We start from the raw sequence: 18,309 nt of genomic DNA, 5'->3' as shown, positions 1-18,309 counted from the left end.
ACTATATTAGAATATTTTACCCTTTAGTAATTTTTTTTTTTTTTTTGATATCAAATATACATTACAGCGCCATTTTAACACTGCTGTACCAACAACAACAAATTAATGTAAAAAGTTAATTAGTACTCTTTTATCTCTATCAAGAGCAGAAGCAGAGTTGTTAGTTCAAACTGGAAAATATATATGTGTGTATAAGTTATTGATTGTGTGATGGTCGGTATAAATTAAAAGATTATATGTTAAATGAAGTTATTTATAACTAATTTATTAAATAATGTATCACATTGTTCTTACGTATATAAGTACATTTTGTGATATCGAGAAAGAAAGAGAGAGCAGAGCGAGAGAGAAAATTGGTAATTGGCGTTGTTTTAATAGCCTAACGTGCCCTTTATTCAGGTTCAAATCGTTGAAACGGTTTTAGTAAATATCGATTTGGTTCTTTTAATATCAGGTACTTACGATAAAGGCAAATTAGTTTTCTGTATTTCATTCGAGAAGAAAAGGAGAGAAAAAGAAACCATCAAATATAAATCAAATGTCATCATTATCACTCTATTCAGTTCAGGCTATACTGATCCTTGACGGACAAGGAGAGCGGGTATTCTCCAAGTATTATGTTCCACCTGGTGGTCATTCAGACAGTATATTTGAGAATTTGAAGAAGCAACGGAGTTTTGAGAAAGAACTCTTTGAGAAGACACATAAGCAGGATTCGGAGATTCTACTATTCGAGGATCATTTGGTTCTATACAAGGAATACATTGATGTTACGCTGTACCTAATTGGCTCTCTGGAAGAGAATGAGATTGTATTGCAGCAAGTATTTTCTGCGTTCAAGGGGTCTCTGGACTTAATTCTAAACTCTGGTATTGACAAGAAAAACATTCAGGAACACTACGATATGGTTTTGTTAGCCATTGATGAAATTGTGGACAATGGTGTGATTTTAGAGACTGATCCTAGCACAATTGCTGCTAGAGTCAGCAAACCACCTAAGAACGATACACAGTTGAACTTGGATCTAGATAAAGGTATAATGGGTGCTTGGGGCTTTGCCAGGAGTAAACTACAAGAAAGATTTCAACAGGGTTTGTAAAGTATAAGAATAAAAATAAAAAAAAATAAAAATATTAGAATATAAATAGAAAATATCTTTAATAACAATATTAAAATTAATGTACGCTTGTTCTCTTTAGTATCCTTTTTTATAGATTGAGATCTTCTACAAGTAGAGAGAGATAGATTGCTATATTAAAAACTAAAATGAAACTAAGATAAAATAACGAGTAAAGTAAATAATAAGTTTTCAAAAAGATTATAAAGGAGTTATGTATAATATTTTTCATATATATTTGATAATATAAAAAAGTTCTCTTACATTATTTATTTCTACATTATAAAAAAAAAAATACGCATCAATTGAAATGAGTTCAAATAAAGGAAAAAAATTGTATAAGCTATAGTATATGAAGTATATATAGAAGTGCTTCGGGTACTATTTTTTCTTTTTTTGAGTTTTTCCATTTTTTGAGGTTTTCGAGTTCTTTGATGCTGGTAGCGTGGCCTTCAATTTGTCAACACTCAACAACAGGACCATATCTTGTTCTTTCATTGTTTTGATATGCTCGTGCTCCCCAGGCCAATCCATTTCTTTATTTGTTTGGGTCATATCCATTTCTCTGTTTTTGAAATAGTTGAGGATTTCGCTTAGAGTTTTAGTCTTTTTAGCATTACCTGGTTGAATTTTGACTTTGTACTTGTATTTCAATAATGCAGGCCATGGGGCAAAAACAGGTACAACATCAACAATTTCGTCATCTCTAGTTAGAGTAGATTTCAATTCGTTCCTAAACTTGGCATAGTCTACGTTCACCTTTTCATTTTTAGTGAATTTTAGGGCTTGTTGCTCCTTTTGCTTTGCCTTCTTAGCTTTTCTGTGCTCTCTGATTTGTTGTCTTTCTTTTTCTTCCTGCTCTCTTAATTTTTGTTTTTCCATACCTTTTAAAGTACCTAATGCCTCCAAACGTAACCTTTTTTCATCTTCATCCTGATCAGCATATTTCTTCTGCATTTTTTTCAGCTTACCTTTCTTACCACGTACATTTTTTTTAGATTGTTCTTTGACTTTCATTTCAGAAAAGTCTTCAATTACACTTTCCATATCAGTTGCATCAGATTCAGAAATCACTGGATTAGGATCAACACTTTCTGCAATATCAGTAACTTCAGATGAACTATCTTTCACTAGCAACTCGTCCTCCTCAGTGTTTCCGCCTTCAGTTTGTGTATTGGAGTTATCATCATGAGGTTCTACTGCTCCATTTTCGGTATCGTTCATTGAGTATTCCTTTTCTTCTTCCCGTTCAACCTCTTCCACTTCGTCTTCAAATTCATTGTCAGGAGTTTTAACCTTCCATAGGAAACCTAGACCCATAACTAATTGAGCAGGCGGTAATAAGCTTTTCTGTTTTTCGTTCTTCACTCTAAAAACACCAACAGGTAAAACACTATTATCAACGTCAAATTTCGTAACCTCCTTAGCAAAACACCACCATGGGGAAGAGGCTATTTTTTTCTGCCATGCAGGGCTGGATGCCATGCAGAAAATACCAGCCTGCATTAAAGTATTAGGAGGAACTTCTCTTCCTTCTGGATTTTTAATCCAAACATGTGTATCGAAGCTATTCGACATATAAATATCATCATCTTCTATGTATTTGCTGAATATTTGATCGTTTTCAGCACCACTCCTACCAAGTAAGACTAGAAATCCTTCACTAGAAAAAAACCAGAAATATTTTTCAAAGAAATAAGGCTTTCTGATCTTCTTTAATACTTCATGGGATTCCTTTAGCTTCTTTTTTAGTTGTTTTCCAATTTTATCTTCAATGTTCTTCATTGCCTTTTCAATATTTTTTTCGACCTTTTTTTGTTTCTCTGCACTAGTTTTCTTTAAGTTGAAGTAATTACTTGCATTGGCGTATGCTGACAACGATAAGTCGATAATTATCGGGATCTTAGACTTATCTAATTTGGAAACCTTCCGAGATCCACCTTTCTTACTTGATTTCTCGACACCTTCCTCGGTCTCAAAATCAGAAACGTCACTGTCGCTGTCGCTGTTATCGCTATCTTCCTCCTCTGATGAACTGTCTGAGCTTGTTTCGTCGTCTGAGGAATCATCTGATGAGGTGTCAGAGTTTTCTTCCTCAGAGTTACTCAAAAGAATAGTAATTTTATTTGATTTCAAATCTAAAGGTAATTGGATTAACTTTGCTATCTGATTATCTTTAGATTGTTCGCTCTGAATCAGTTTTTCGATGGTATTCCAATCCATCTGCTGCTCTACCAAACCTAGGACTGCAGTTTTAGCTTCCTCAACTAGATCTGCATTTGCTATCAAAATATTACCCTTAGTTTCATTGGATGTTTGTACATCGCGCAGAGCTTGTATCTTTCTTTGATTTTCATTTCTGGCGGCTTCGATCTTTTGCTGAGCTTGTATTTCTTGGTTTTGGATTTTCAGAGCATATTTGGATGATTCGATAGTTGAAAAAAAGTCATCCAGTGTTTTATTATAGAGTCCTTCTTTTTCAATTATTTTAGAGTCAGACACATTATTTTCTTCGATAAATGGTCTAAAAGGATGGAAAGTTTCATATACATATTCCAAATCAGAACCATTTTTCTCAGGATTAAAATAAGCATTTTTCTTGGCCAGTATGTAACCGAAGGTTTTTTCTCGAGTCAACAGTTCGTTGTATTCAACAACAGCAGAATTAACCAATTCCAGAACTCCATTTATATTCTCTTTGAATTCCAAACAAGATTTTGACGGATTTATTCCTGCTATTTTCAAGCTTTTAGATAGTAAATCTGATGACAGGTGTGGAACATTACTTAGCAGTAGCTTATGAATTGACATTACTTTTAGCTTTTTATTTTTTCCAGAATTTTCGGTAGCTGATAGTAGCGTAAGGTCATTGTTGTACTTTAGTTCAGCCTCTTCAAACCAATTTTTGACAGTTTCTAATTTATATTTTTGAGATAGTTGCCTTTCTGATTGGGAAACTGTATCAAAAATACTATCATCAAACATATTGTACACTTCACCAACTCTGTTCTCGTGTTCATGTACAATTCTTTGTAAAGACAATATTTTCTTGTTTTCATCAAGTAATATAACATTACCAGCACTGAAAAACTCTAAAACGAGATAAAATAAACCATCAGAGAATTGTAAAACCAATATTCTATCGTTTGCAACTTGTCTTAGGGCAGTTAATCTTTTCGACTTTAGATGCTTACGCAACTTTACCACAAAACCTGAAGGTGTTGGTGGGATAGGTCTATTAAATTCAGTCAGATGAATACGCAAACCACAATCAACAACAGCATTTAATTTTGAGTCGGGCTTATTGAATTTCAATAGAAATTGTCTGTTAGATTCAGCGATATTATAAATATTTGACAATCTGTAGCCTTCCAGTTCATTCTTAAGTTCTTCTGCAAGAATTTGAAGATCCAAAGCACTAATTCTTTGTTTCATGACCTTCTTTAAAATTTGAATTATTTTAATTCTTTTATCTCAATTGGAATTCAAAAAACAACCTCTTCTATAATTTCTTCAACCTTCTGAGAAAGCAACTGTTCAACAATCTTTGATTGTTCTCTGACAAGCTTCCACAGAATAGTACATATTGTGGCAAAGACGGTTATATATATCCTCTTTTTATTCAGTATGTATAACGGCTGTTTTCTCGCTTGTAGAAAAAATGAAAATTTCGGTAGTATTTTAATCCAAGGCTTCGATGCGATGACATAGGCTGCACAATGATAAGCATTTATTATAATATTTGGTATTGGAAACTAATGTTTATACAAGTATAGTGAGGCTAATTTGTTTTTCAAATGGAAAATGCTTGTAAATTTCATCACCCGTACAATCCATATGATATCCAGTTAGATTTGATGAGATGTGTCTACGAGACATTATCTGATCCCTCAAAAAAAGTTGCTATATTAGAGAGTCCTACTGGTACAGGTAAGACTCTGTCTCTTATTTGTTCTACATTGACTTGGCTGAGAAATAATAAGGCTGAAATTCTAGGAGGAACTGAACAAGGTATCGAAAGCAGTGATGATGACGAACCTGACTGGGTGAAAGAGACATATAATGGTTCGATTTTGCAGGATAAATTACAATTATTGGATGAATATGAAAAGTATTTGGATGGGTTGAAACAAAATGAAGCTAAGAATAAGAAAATAGTTACATCTATTGATAGTTCTAATAAAAAGAAGAGAATATTAGAGCCGTCTATCAAAAAATCCCGTCGCAATAATGCGCCGCAGATTGAAATATCAATAGAGGATGAATCGGAATTTGTTCCTAAGCCTTACGAATCCGATAATGAAGAAAGTTCTGCTCCTTTAGATAAAAAAGTGTCATTGAATAAAGAAGTCCAAGAATTACTTGTCAAATTTGATACTAATAATCAAAAAGATGACAATGTCAGGATGGGAAGATTTGCATCTGCTTCTCAAAATCCTGTTAAGATTTACTTTTCATCCAGAACGCACTCACAATTGAACCAGTTTGCTGAACAATTGAAATTAACTAATTTTCCTACCTCTTTTCCCGGAAAAGTGGATAAGGAGCGAGTGAAATATATGCCACTGGGTTCGAAGAAACAACTGTGTATAAATCCTGATGTAACTAAATGGAAAACGCTAGAGGCGATTAATGATGCTTGTTCTGAAGTACGACAGTCTAAAGATGGCTGTCCCTACTATAAAAACACTTCAGAATGGCATAATAGTACAGAAACTAACTTGTTTAGAGATAATGTTTATTCTGATGTTAATGATATCGAAGATCTAGTGACAATCGGTAAGAATCTTGGAGTTTGCCCATATTATGCATCACGCGATTTCATTCCCTCAAGCGAAGTAATTACATTGCCCTATCAGTATCTACTATCAGAATCCACAAGAATGCATCTCAATATCGATTTGAAGAGCTCCATTGTCGTTATTGACGAAGCGCATAACTTGATAGATACAATTAATGCGATCCATTCTTCTGAAGTATCATTAAGTGATCTCAAAAAATGTAAGAATGGTTTAGTGCTGTACCTTCAAAAGTTTAAATCTAGACTTAACGCTGGTAATAGAGTGAATCTAATGAAACTTAATAAATTGATAGATGTACTGATTAATTTCATTTCAGTTAACTACAAAAAACCAGGACAGGAAATTGATCCATTTACTATACTTGCAGGACAAAATACAGATATGCTTAATGTCCATAAAATTTTAAAATACATCAAGAATTCCCAAATTGCGTATAAACTTGATACTTATATACAAAAATTGACTGAAAAACCTGGGATTGTCGAAAAGAGGCCTACATCAAAGCCATTACTATACAAAATTTCTCAATTTTTGGAATGTCTGAATAATCTTTCCTTTGAAGGTAGTTTCTTTTTTGAGAAAGGTCAATGTATTAGGTATATGTTATTAGAACCTAGTACTGCTTTTGCTGATGTTGTCAATGATGCTAGGTGTGTAATTATGGCTGGTGGTACAATGGAACCTACTAGTCAACTAGTAAGATATCTTCTTCCAAATGTCAAAGATAGTTCAATTGTCAAATTTTCCTGTAATCATGTCATACCTGACTCGCATCTTCGGACATTCATTGTAGATGAACCCCAATTTGAATTTACTTTCGAGAAAAGGCAGCAATTAAGCCTTATTAGAGATCATCTTTTTGATTTTTACTATAAACTTAGTAAAACGGTTCCAAAAAGTGGTGGAATTATTGGCTTTTTCCCTAGTTATAAATACTTGCAGGATGTTTTGAAGATTTGGAAAGACTGTGGTCTACTTGATAAACTTCAGTCAATACGTAAAGTATTCTTTGAGGAAAAGGAAGGCATGGATCCACTTCCATCCTATTCTGATGCAGTAACCGCTAATCAAGGTGCGATATTATTCGCAATTGTGGGAGGAAAATTATCAGAGGGTATTAATTTTAGTGGTGATTTGTGTAGAGCTGTAGTTATGACAGGACTCCCTTTTCCAAATGTTTTTAGTGGTGAACTTATTATTAGTAGAAACCATTTAGAAGATAAAATCCTTAAAAATGGAGGAAGTAAAAAGGACGCTGCTAATGCTTCGAAAGAGTTCTTTGAAAATATATGTATGAAAGCTGTCAACCAGTCTGTGGGTAGATCGATTAGGAATATCTCTGATTACTCTTTGATTTACTTACTTGACAGGAGGTATAATTTTGATAATATTAAACTAAAATTGTCTAAATGGGTTAGAAATAGAATACAACCGGAAACAAACTCAGATACCATAATGAAATCCACAAAGAACTTCTTTGATACAATGACGAATAAATGATTGAAAGTACTATAATATTTTATCTAATAGTTTATTTCTTTCTATATATTAATACAATACCGACATAGGGTTTCTTTATTAGAAAAAGATAATCAATTCTTATATGTGGTTGTAAATGGCGTACCACTGTACGGGCTATTAGATGAATAGGTTTCTAATAGAGTTCTGGTCAGCCAACCATATTCATTGAGTTTATCATTAGATATATCTATTATTCTTCTTCCAGTAACTGGACATATCTTCAATTTTGTTGTAAGTAATGGTAAGAATGTTATTGCACAACGTTTCCACGTATGATTTTCATTTGATATTACTATGTCTGCATCTTTAACATCTTGTGGACTGAAGTGCTCCTCGATATGATCACCCCTGATCGTAAATGGTTCTTCCTCGAATGGTTGTTCTCGTTCAAGGATTGCTGATATATAGCTGATACAAGCTCGGTCAAGAGGATTTAAAATGCTGTGTTTATTAGCTGTACAAAATTCATAAATGGCTTCTAGGATATATCTAATATCACTCTGTCCTTGAATGAAATTACTAAATTGCATTTTGATTATATCCTCGTTATCCATAAGTGAATCCAAATACTTTTTAAATGGTAGTGATTTATCTACTTGAGCCAATTCACTTTTTATATTTAACTGTAAGTTCTCTGGAGCTGCGCATTCGTAGATACAATAGGTTTGATACCAAGCCAATCCTAAAGCAGACTTAGTAAGACTCCAGCTTTGGTAGAGTGGAATGAATGTGATATAAAATCTGTTCTCTGAGACAATTCTATATTTCAAAGATATCCTATCTATTGAAAATAATATCGCAACAGAATAACCGTCTGGTGATAATGATATGCCGTATATGAATAACGAAACTTCGTATTTATTATACTCGTTGAAAAGCGTGCACCATTTTTTTACTTTCTTCTCCAAATGTGGGCTTACAATATCGTCATCCTGTACTATTATATCAGTATCCTTTATTATAATCTTTATGCTATTTCTATTAGAAATCAAAACTGCAGATACATTATTTTCTCTAGCATGATGCAAGGGAATTATATGAAATGATTCGTAATTATTGAACGCAGTCTGCAAAACATTCATTGTGGATAAATTGATTGAATGCAATGTTCCAGTCGTACTTATTAGCAAGTGGTTATGTATTATCTTCATGTCATTTATTTTAAACCTTGAAGCTCCTTTCAATTCCTGAGCCGGTTCAAAATTTTCTATTCTATGAACAGAATTGTCCAGCAATGAACAAATGATTGTACAGTTTTCCCATATAATACTAGTAATCCAATTATTTGGTCCTATATTAGTATCTATTATTCGTTCTTGGTTGAATGTGAAACGCTGACTGCCTTCATTTTCGTGTACTGAATATATTATCAGTTGACCGCATTCGTTTCCAAGACAGATATATTGATCATCAGGGCTCCAACATACAGAATGTATAGTCCTACTCTCCACTGTACCCTCAGTAGGTGTTATATTAGTTGCTAATAACTGATTCTCGAAAATAATGCAGTTCCCGTTGGTAGTAAGACATGCCAAAAGGTTATGAACACTACTAGGCTTCGTGGCTCGGACCTTAGATGCCGGGTCAGAATTGAGTAAAGTGTTCAGGCCAGTTTGCACAAACTCAAGAGCATTCTCCTCAACCGGTAATTCACAACTCCTTAATTGAAACATATTCTTCGCATTCCTTTCAATATCCCGTCTGTAGATAGGTTCCGCTACGGTAATTTCAGGCGTAGTTCCTAACACCAGTGTACCCTCACGACTCCATTCTAAACCATTCTCCCAATCGTTAAGGTCTCTTCTGTTCACGTTCAAATCTCTCACCAATTTCATAAGGATAAGTAATAGACTTCAATTCTCTCAACTTCTCCTAGCAATGTTAGTAGAAATGTTTTGATTTTAGGCACATCGCATCCACAAGCATAGTTTAAATACTTCTATGTATAGGTTTTTTGATTAATTTCGTGGTTTGAAGAAATTAACCGATAAGCGGGAAAAAGGGTAATCAAAAAAAAAAAAACAAGGAACAATGGAGGGATGATTAATTCATTGAAATCTATTCTATTAGCTTGAGTCTCATGAATTGATTTCAGCTTAATAAAAGAACACTACGTACATATTATAAACTACAAATTTAAAAAGTGTGCTGCATCAAAATAAATATGTGGTTGGTATTATGGTTTATGGCACTTTTCATACCACAAATAATTACCGCTGAATCTGGTGAGGCCAGATGTGCTATGTATGATAACTGTGGGAAGAAGTCTCTCTTTGGTGCTCAATTACCATGTCCTGTAGAAGATGTACATTTTGTGCCTGGTGTAATAGATGAAGAGACTAAGGAGTTAATGGTAAACACATGTGGGGAGAAATGGAATGATGTAGATGTTTTATGTTGCAGCAAAGACCAGATAGAGGCATTGAGGAGTAATTTAAAAAAGGCACAGATGATCATTTCCTCTTGTCCTGCTTGTCTGGAGAATTTTAATGAATTATTTTGTCATTTTACCTGTGCCCCAAATCAAAGAGATTTTGTGAAAGTGATTAAGAAAGATAAATCCTCAGATGGAAGAGAAGTTGTTGACGAATTAAATTTATATATGAATAGCAGTTGGGCCTCTATTTTTTATGACTCTTGCAAAGATGTGAAATTCTCAGCAACAAACGGCTATGCAATGGATCTAATTGGGGGTGGTGCCAAAAACTATACACAATTTTTAAAGTTCCTTGGTGACAAAAAACCTGCCTTAGGGGGTTCTCCTTTTCAGATTAATTATGTTTATGATATTGACAGTGAGAAGGAATACAACTTGTTCAACAGTACCGTATATAACTGTAATGATCCTGATTACAAATGCAGTTGCTCTGATTGTGAGCTATCCTGTCCAAAATTGGAGCCATTGAAGGGAGGACGTTGCTCTGTTGGGCCCTTGCCCTGTTTTTCTTTTAGTGTCATACTTCTTTATATTGCCCTTTTCACAGCATTAGCTGTGTGGTATGCTTTACTTAAGACAGCTAGTAATCACACTAGGGCATTTTTGGCCCGTGAGGACTACGCAGACTTTGAAGATGATAGCGACCAATCATCTAGGAATTTACTTTTCAACAACTTGGAAACTAAAAAATATGTTATTAATGAAAAAATCTCGAATATGGTAGCTAAATGGACAAATTTGACTATTTCTGCACCTGTGGTAACGTTGTCGATCGTTAGCATTGTACTAGGATTTTTTGCATTATTATTATACTTATATGGAGAGTTGGAAAGAGATCCAGTAAATTTATGGGTTAGTAAAAACTCAGAAAAATACCAGGAAAAATTATATTTTGATGAACATTTTGGACCTTTTTACAGAACACAACAATTATTTGTGGTAAATGAAACTGGGCCTGTTCTTTCTGAATATGAAACATTCAAATGGTGGTTTGAAGTTGAAAAATATATTACAGAATCATTAGTAACTGATGAAGGTGTTTCGTATCAAGATCTTTGTTTCAGACCAACAGAGGATTCTACCTGTGTTATTGAATCTTTTGCACAATATTTCCCAGATGGGATACCTGCCGAAAATAGCTGGCAAACTCAACTAGAAAGTTGTTCAAAGTTTCCTGTTAACTGTTTACCAACGTTTCAACAGCCACTGAAGGAGAACTTATTATTCAGTGGAGATGCACTAAATTCCAAAGCATTCGTTATAACATTTTTGCTAAGTAACCATACGGAATCAGCTACTAAATGGGAGAATCAATTGGAGAAATATTTACTCAACCTTGAGCTTCCAGGTGGCTTAAGAATGAGCTTCAATACTGAGAGTTCTCTAGAAAAGGAACTGAATAAAAACAATGATATTTATGTTGTTCTGATATCCTATTTTATGATGTTTTTGTATGCTTCCTGGGCTCTTAAGAATAAGAGAGGAAGAAATAGATTCTGGTTAGGCTTCTCTGGTATATTAGTTGTCATATTTTCAGTGCTTTGCTCCGCAGGCTTGCTAAGTTACCTAGGTATCAAGTCTACTTTGATTATTGCAGAGGTTATTCCCTTCTTGATTCTGGCCATTGGTATAGATAATATTTTCTTAATTACACATGAGTACGATAGGGTACGTTTACTGCATGCTCAGGACTCCATAGAATCCAATATTACTGCAGCTATCTCCCATATTTCACCTTCAATTGTCGCATCCTTATTATGTCAAGCTGGTTGTTTCTTGATTGCTGCCTTCGTATCAATGCCAGCTGTTCGTAACTTCGCCTTATATTCTGCTCTCTCTGTCCTTTTTAATGTTATTCTGCAGCTTACCGCTTACGTACCTATTTTGGTTCTATATGAGAAATGGCTGGATCGCTCAAGTATAACTCTTGAGGAAAACACAGAATCACCACCTAATTGGAAAATAAAGGAAGACACTATTTTCCAGAGTATTGCGAAAAAAGTCTTAAGCCTTAGAAAGTTAGTTTTGATAGGATTTTTTGGTTTTTCAATGATGGCGGTGATTTTCTTACCAGGAATAAAATATGGACTGGACCAAACATTGGCTGTACCAAAGACTTCTTATTTGGTTGATTATTTCAATGATGTCTACGAATACTTAAATGTCGGGCCTCCTGTTTATTTTGTAGTGAAGGATTTAGACTTGACAACCAGAAAGGATCAGAAGAAGTTATGTGGTAAGTTTACTACCTGTAATGAAAATTCTGTAGCTAATATACTAGAACAAGAAAGAACAAGGTCTACAATAGTAGAGCCATTAGCGAATTGGTATGATGATTTCATGTCTTTCTTGAACCCTGATTTGGATCAATGCTGCCGTTTCAAAAAAGGTTCTGATGAAGTATGTCCCCCTTATTTCCCACCTCGAAGGTGCGAAACGTGTTACGAACAAGGAGAATGGAAAAATAATATGGAAGGTTTCCCTGAAGGATCGGACTTTATGAAATATTTTGGTATTTGGATTCAAGCTCCTAGTGAACCTTGCGCTCTTGGTGGGAAAGCTCCATACTCTAATAGTATTGCGTATAATGATACGTCAATTATATCGTCGACTTTCCGTACTTCGCATATGCCGCTGAGATCTCAAGATGATTTTATTGAAGCCTATAATGATGCTATTCGTATTACTGAATCGTTTGACTTGGATATATTTGCCTATTCTCCATTTTATATCTATTTTGTGCAATACAGAGACCTAGGTAAGAAGACAATTACTCTCATAAGTATTGCAATTGCATTGATTTTTGTGATGTCAGGATTCCTGTTGGGATCAATCAGAACAGCCAGTATTTTAACTCTAACTGTGATGATGATTATTATCGACATTGGCTTTGTAATGGCTGTTTCGGGTATAAACTTAAACGCTGTCAGCTTGGTTAATTTAATTATATGTATCGGACTTGGAGTTGAATTTTGCGTGCACATCGCAAGGGCTTTTACTGTTATATCAAGAGAAACCAAGAACACAAGGATGGCGAGAGTAGAGTATGCGATTGAAACTGTTGGTGAAACAGTTTTCAATGGAATAACCATTACTAAACTTATCGGCGTTTGTGTCTTGGCATTTGCACAGTCGCGGATTTTTGATGTGTTCTACTTCAGAATGTGGTTCGCGTTAATATGTCTTGCATCTGTACATGCACTATTATTTTTACCTGCCTTGCTTTCCGTAGCAGGTGGATCAAGTTATATAGATGGGTCCAAATAAACAGACATAGAAAAAAAAAATTGACTTTCAATTAATAATATATATATTATTCATTTTTCTATACAGCATATATCGTGTTTAAGTTTTTACAAAGGCAGTTATTGTACTATTTATTAAAAATTGAAGATACGCCCGAGAATCAGAAATCCGGGCGAAATTGAGACCTGTAAAACAGTGAGTATATTACAGGTAGAGTTTCTCAAGGTAGATATTGAAGGTTGGCTACATTAAGTTATTCGTTGTTACATTACGCTACCATTATAAGTGATATTCAGGGGCGTTGGATATATTTTCGGCTAGAGATTGATTATTAGGCGTGGTTTATTATTTCATGCATCGCTTCAGCGAAGATATATAAATCCATATAACTTGAGAGCTGAAAAGGCTTTGCTTTGCTAACTTAATATAAATACTGTTTTCTAGTTGGTTAGGTTTGATAGACTAAACTGTTCGTGTGTCCAAGACTATTCGTGTTTTTTTTTGGGTTATATGAATGTAATTAAGAGACTGGGAAATGCTGTCTCTAAAAATGGTGATAGAGTTAGTAGAAATACTAACGCTCTCAAAAATATAACAGCAGGTCTCTTTGAAAGGCAACATGAAGTGAATAAAAGATCGAAAGAATTAGATACAAACTTAGTTCCTAAGATTAAAGATAAAAACCGTTATGTACGGCAAAATCTTCATCTCGTTGGTAAGAACTCCTGTTTTGAACGGAAGCATGTCAAACAGTTTTTGGAACCTCTGGAAGGCTATAAATTAAAGAGACAGCAAATAAATACAGACTATAATACTGGACTTTTACGCGGTGTCGAAAAATCGGGGACTCAGCTTAATCTCTCGAGGAGTTTGATGGTTAAGATTTTACCATTGCTGATTAGTTGTACACCAAAAGAATCAGGGGGTTATAGTACGCTAGAAGTAATGAAGAGGAAGTTTCCAAGGTATTATACGAAGGAAATTCCACCCATACCTGATTTTAACGGTGACTCGAAGGAGTTTGAAAATTATATAGCATTACTTACGCACACCGAATTTTTTCACCTTAATTCATCGAAAAGTAATGGGCTAGTACCAAAAATACTCAGGGTTTTAATGCATCCTGGAAATCTTAACACCATTGAACTAAGAACTTCACAATGTTATAATGATATGATTTACTTTTTTAGTAAGAAATATGACTTCGCCACATGCAGGGAAATTCTAGCTCAGATGAAGGTTGAAGGTTGCCAACCTAATACCTCAACTTACAACCTTTTATTAATGAATATGGTGAAAAACTTGAACATGAAAAAAGTAAAACCAATAGATAATGAGTTGTTATTTTATCTAAAAGATATGAAAAAGAATACTATAGAAGCTGACCTTGTGACATGGAACATATGTTATAACTTCATGCAGGATAACCTATCAAAGGACCTCTATCTAGAAAAAATGTTTGAATATGGTGTCCCTCTAACTGCTGATTTAATTCATATCATAGTAAAAAATTCGTTAGAACCCGGTATAAAATCAACCATTTCTTCGATATTGGATATATTAGGCACAAACGCTGATAGGTTGATTAACCTAAAGTTTGTTAACTACTTAATAAAGAGCTTGTTGTTTCAAAATGAGATTGATGTGGCATGGAAGGTTTTCAAATACTTTGAATTAAAACAAATGGATCTTGGCAGTAAGTCAAATTTCCTGATAAATGTAGACACACTCAATATTTTCTTAAGAAAGTTTGCAGAACAGGGGCGGTTAGATTTATCCTTGTTGACTTATCACTACTGTACTAAAAAACTCCTAGGTGTTCACAAAATTCGCCCTGATAGAAACACTTTTGAAATGCTTTTAAAATGTATTATAAGAAATGGATACACGAAAAATCTTCCTGGTTTAGCAGAATATGTTTATCTTCTCTCCAATCGATATGGGATCAAAATTAAAAATAATAACTACTGGTCAGTAAAGATTCAATCCATTATTAAGTTTCAATATAGAGAATTTCAATTTAAGGAAAGAATAAAAAATGATTTCCAAAGACTTGATAATTTCTCATGGGGATCTGATGAGCTCAAGGAGTTTACTCTTAAGGTTTGGAAGCAAGGAAGTAAAAATACACGTTGGGTATGTCGTTTTATAGGATGTATGCCTACGACTGTTCCAAGTTGTAGTAAGCCTGTTGTAATATATGATCATGATGAATCCCTACAAATTAAGAAAGCCCAATATAGACGAAGAGTTAAAAGTATTGCCGTTATGAACGCTATGGCGTCTCGGGTTCCATATGCAAAGGACTGGCATGGCAGTTTTAAAAAGGAAGTGATGAAAAGAAAAGTTCTCATTTCTGAAACTGAATAACTCTACTAATATCATGTATATAATCAATTAGCATAGATAATATTTTATCTCAAAATATCGAATAAAGTGCATTTTTTCATATTCATTATTCAAAAAAGTTGTTCAAAAAAGTTTCAACACTATTGTTGATTTGATAATAGAAATTTTCGTAACTCTAGATTTGGAATAATTAAAAATTAGAAGTTTACATTATTTAGAGTTCATTTAAATAAAGCTAGAAATTATACAATAATTTCAACAAAAAGAGGAGTTACGACATAGGATTCGAATTTAAAAGAAAAGAGTGCAAACTCAAAGGAATTCTTTGTAGTAGAAAATATTATTGATTACATATTGTTTGAAGCATCACATGATCTTTTTTTGAACTAATGATACCCAAGTAGATGAGTTTTCACAATTAGATATTAGGGATAATATAAAATAAAATAAAAAGTTAAAATAATTTATTCCTCTTTCCTTGTTATAGGTTATTGAAAACATATTTGAGATTTATGCATCTCTAAGCTATTTAGTTTTCACCCTCTTGGTGTTCCTCTTCTTCCCACTGTTGGGTTTCGTCACCTTCTTGGACATCTTCTTCTTCACCGTCTTCTTCGTAAACGTCATCGACAGTTTGGTGGAAAGATAAAGTTGGCTTGACAGCAGCAATATCTAGCGTCCAGGACTCTAGAGCAGCTTCGGCATCCATGATGATTTGTCTGGAAGCATCGTAGCCATCGTAAGCTGGTCTGGTCTCACCTGGGGTAACAGGAGAGTCATCTAGGAGCTCCAATAGAGCCTTACCGTAACCAGCAATCAATGCAAACTTCTCGGCAAGTTCTCTTTGAGAGTCAAATTGGTAGTTGAAGGCAGCCTTCAACTTTTCTCTGGTGATGTTAGACAATTGAGCTTCAGCAACAAGGGATTCAGCTTCAGCACGAACCAATTCTTGTTCTAGAACGGCAATCTTTGGAGAAGATGGGTCCTTGTACTTCAAGTGAGCAATATCATCTGTGATCTTTTCCTTACGGTCTCTGGATGGTTGGACGGAAGCCTCAATGTTTCTGATAGACTTCATAGTAACACGGTATTGGTCGTATTTGTCAATGAATTGGTCCTGTAGCTCACCAAGTTCGTATATCAAGACACCCAACTTATCGGTGACATCAGAGACATCGTCATCGTTTTCAGAACCCCATAGAGACAATTGTCTGGCGGCAGCACGTCTTTCGTTAGAGACAACTTCCAAAGCCCTCAAAACGTTCTTTTCGGTCTTGACCAATTGGGATAGCTTTCTAGACAACTCTGGACCGAAGTTACCAGCAGTGTTCTTTCTGAAAGAAGAGGCAATACCACCCTTACCAAAGAATCTGGACTTGGTAGAAGATGGTGGTGGTGGTGGAGATTGGATTTGAGCAGCAGTAGGAGCTCTAGCGTTTCTCAAAGAGTATGTTCTATGCATTATAGTTTTATTTTACTTAACGTTCGTTGTTGTATTTTTTTGCTATTTCCTCTAGAAATAAATAAGAAAGAAGAAGTTTGTTTATTCTGATTTTTTCGTTGTCCTTATAAATCGTTCTCTATTTAAATTACAAGGGAGAAAAAAAAAAAATTTTTTTGTCTCCCCTTCAATTCCCCCTTCCCTCCTTCCTCGCCATGAGAATTAAATGAACCACTCATATCCCTTTTTTTTTTTCCTATTATTATTATTATTAGCTATTATACAGGTATTAGCTTTTGTCTATTTCCCATTAGGGTAGAGCCACTGTGTACTTGTGTCCCTTATCTCCTTTAAAGAAAGCCTGTACAAAAAGCTGCGGAAAGGGAAATAAAAATAAGAGGGTTGGGTTCTGAATGCTCGACCCATCCATCCCTTTTTTTTGTGTGTGTTCTTAATTATATGTATATAGTTTACTGGGTTGTACATGTGTTTCTAGAACGGCCCCTCTCTCTCTTACTCTCTCTCTCTCTCTTACTCTCTCTACTGTCTTTCTTCCCTCTAATATAATATAATATAAAAATCGACTTGTCCGAAATCATCGAGGACATGTACGGTTCTTTCTCTCCGCTATTGTTGTTTTTTCTTTATTCTAATGCTGCAATTGGATAATTAAAAGCCGTTTGTACGTCATCTTAGTGAGAAGTTCATTCGGGAGAGAGAAAAAAAATCTTGGAAAATTTAATTTTATGAACTTAGCTAAAGGGAGCGCATTCACCCTGTTCTACGGATCTTTCTTCAAAACACCGAGAGATGTCTTATTTATTTTTTACTTGTATCCCTTAATTTTAACAAAGTAATCTACTACTCTTCTTCTGTGTCCCTGCATCCAAGGCGCACCCTCTTTTTTTTTTATCTTTTAACTCCCTTCCCCGCCTCAAAAAAAAAATAGCTTTTTTTTGTGTTCGGGCCTAATAGGGGCAATGCGCCAAAAATATAATTTTTCTGAAAAGCTTTTGTCGTGGTATTGCCTCTTTAGGTAAAGGTTAATCACACAACTGATAATATAACAAAAAAATGGATGAGATAATATAATACGTATAATCATCATTTTGAATATTCTTGTAATTTTCTTATCCGGGTAAAACTGTTTGAGAGTCGTTCACGCAAGTACTCCCCTCTAACTAAAAAACCCTAGACGTACGACCATTTATAATATCGGCGGCTATTTTCTGTCGTTGTCCTGGAGATTCTAAGTGAAAAAGTAGAAGAAAAACAAAACAGGTTAACATTTTCATTTTTAATTCAAGAAGTGCTAAATTTAGAAGCTGTTTGTTAACACTGTTTCAAAAAGTTGGGGTAGAGATCTTTAAGTGATGGCGGCTATTGTTTTAAGTTT

General features: G+C 34.4%; 7 protein-coding genes across 7 annotated transcripts; 4 read left to right on the top strand and 3 right to left on the bottom strand.

Annotated features, from left to right (window-relative positions):
* Window positions 1-538: 538 nt before the first annotated feature.
* RET3 (coatomer subunit zeta) lies at window positions 539-1,099 on the top strand (the record flags this gene model as incomplete). The annotated part of the gene is made up of 1 exon (XM_071053888.1): window positions 539-1,099. The coding sequence occupies one exon, from the start codon at window positions 539-541 to the stop codon at window positions 1,097-1,099; it is 561 nt and encodes a 186-aa protein (XP_070910300.1).
* A 399-nt stretch (window positions 1,100-1,498) lies between these two features.
* RQC2 (Rqc2p) lies at window positions 1,499-4,552 on the bottom strand (the record flags this gene model as incomplete). The annotated part of the gene is made up of 1 exon (XM_071053887.1): window positions 1,499-4,552. One exon carries the CDS (start codon window positions 4,550-4,552, stop codon window positions 1,499-1,501), a length of 3,054 nt encoding a protein of 1,017 aa, XP_070910299.1.
* A 362-nt stretch (window positions 4,553-4,914) lies between these two features.
* CHL1 (DNA helicase) lies at window positions 4,915-7,419 on the top strand (the record flags this gene model as incomplete). The annotated part of the gene is made up of 1 exon (XM_071053886.1): window positions 4,915-7,419. The coding sequence occupies one exon, from the start codon at window positions 4,915-4,917 to the stop codon at window positions 7,417-7,419; it is 2,505 nt and encodes an 834-aa protein (XP_070910298.1).
* A 92-nt stretch (window positions 7,420-7,511) lies between these two features.
* Window positions 7,512-9,275, bottom strand: TFC8 (transcription factor TFIIIC subunit TFC8; the record flags this gene model as incomplete). Its single annotated transcript, XM_071053885.1, has 1 exon — window positions 7,512-9,275. The coding sequence occupies one exon, from the start codon at window positions 9,273-9,275 to the stop codon at window positions 7,512-7,514; it is 1,764 nt and encodes a 587-aa protein (XP_070910297.1).
* Window positions 9,276-9,604: 329 nt separating this feature from the next.
* Window positions 9,605-13,144, top strand: NCR1 (sphingolipid transporter; the record flags this gene model as incomplete). Its single annotated transcript, XM_071053884.1, has 1 exon — window positions 9,605-13,144. The coding sequence occupies one exon, from the start codon at window positions 9,605-9,607 to the stop codon at window positions 13,142-13,144; it is 3,540 nt and encodes a 1,179-aa protein (XP_070910296.1).
* A 489-nt stretch (window positions 13,145-13,633) lies between these two features.
* On the top strand, window positions 13,634-15,493 carry AEP3 (Aep3p; the record flags this gene model as incomplete). The annotated part of the gene is made up of 1 exon (XM_071053883.1): window positions 13,634-15,493. One exon carries the CDS (start codon window positions 13,634-13,636, stop codon window positions 15,491-15,493), a length of 1,860 nt encoding a protein of 619 aa, XP_070910295.1.
* Window positions 15,494-16,001: 508 nt separating this feature from the next.
* Window positions 16,002-16,934, bottom strand: LSP1 (lipid-binding protein LSP1; the record flags this gene model as incomplete). Its single annotated transcript, XM_071053882.1, has 1 exon — window positions 16,002-16,934. One exon carries the CDS (start codon window positions 16,932-16,934, stop codon window positions 16,002-16,004), a length of 933 nt encoding a protein of 310 aa, XP_070910294.1.
* Between the last annotated feature and the right edge of the window lie 1,375 nt (window positions 16,935-18,309).

Source organism: Nakaseomyces bracarensis, assembly GCF_045282275.1.
Source record: "Nakaseomyces bracarensis strain CBM3 chromosome Unknown Scaff12_0, whole genome shotgun sequence".
In the NCBI taxonomy this organism is placed as follows: domain Eukaryota; kingdom Fungi; phylum Ascomycota; class Saccharomycetes; order Saccharomycetales; family Saccharomycetaceae; genus Nakaseomyces; species Nakaseomyces bracarensis.
The sequence above is the reverse complement of the archived record's forward strand: the minus strand, read 5'-3'. Positions and strand labels throughout refer to the sequence as shown.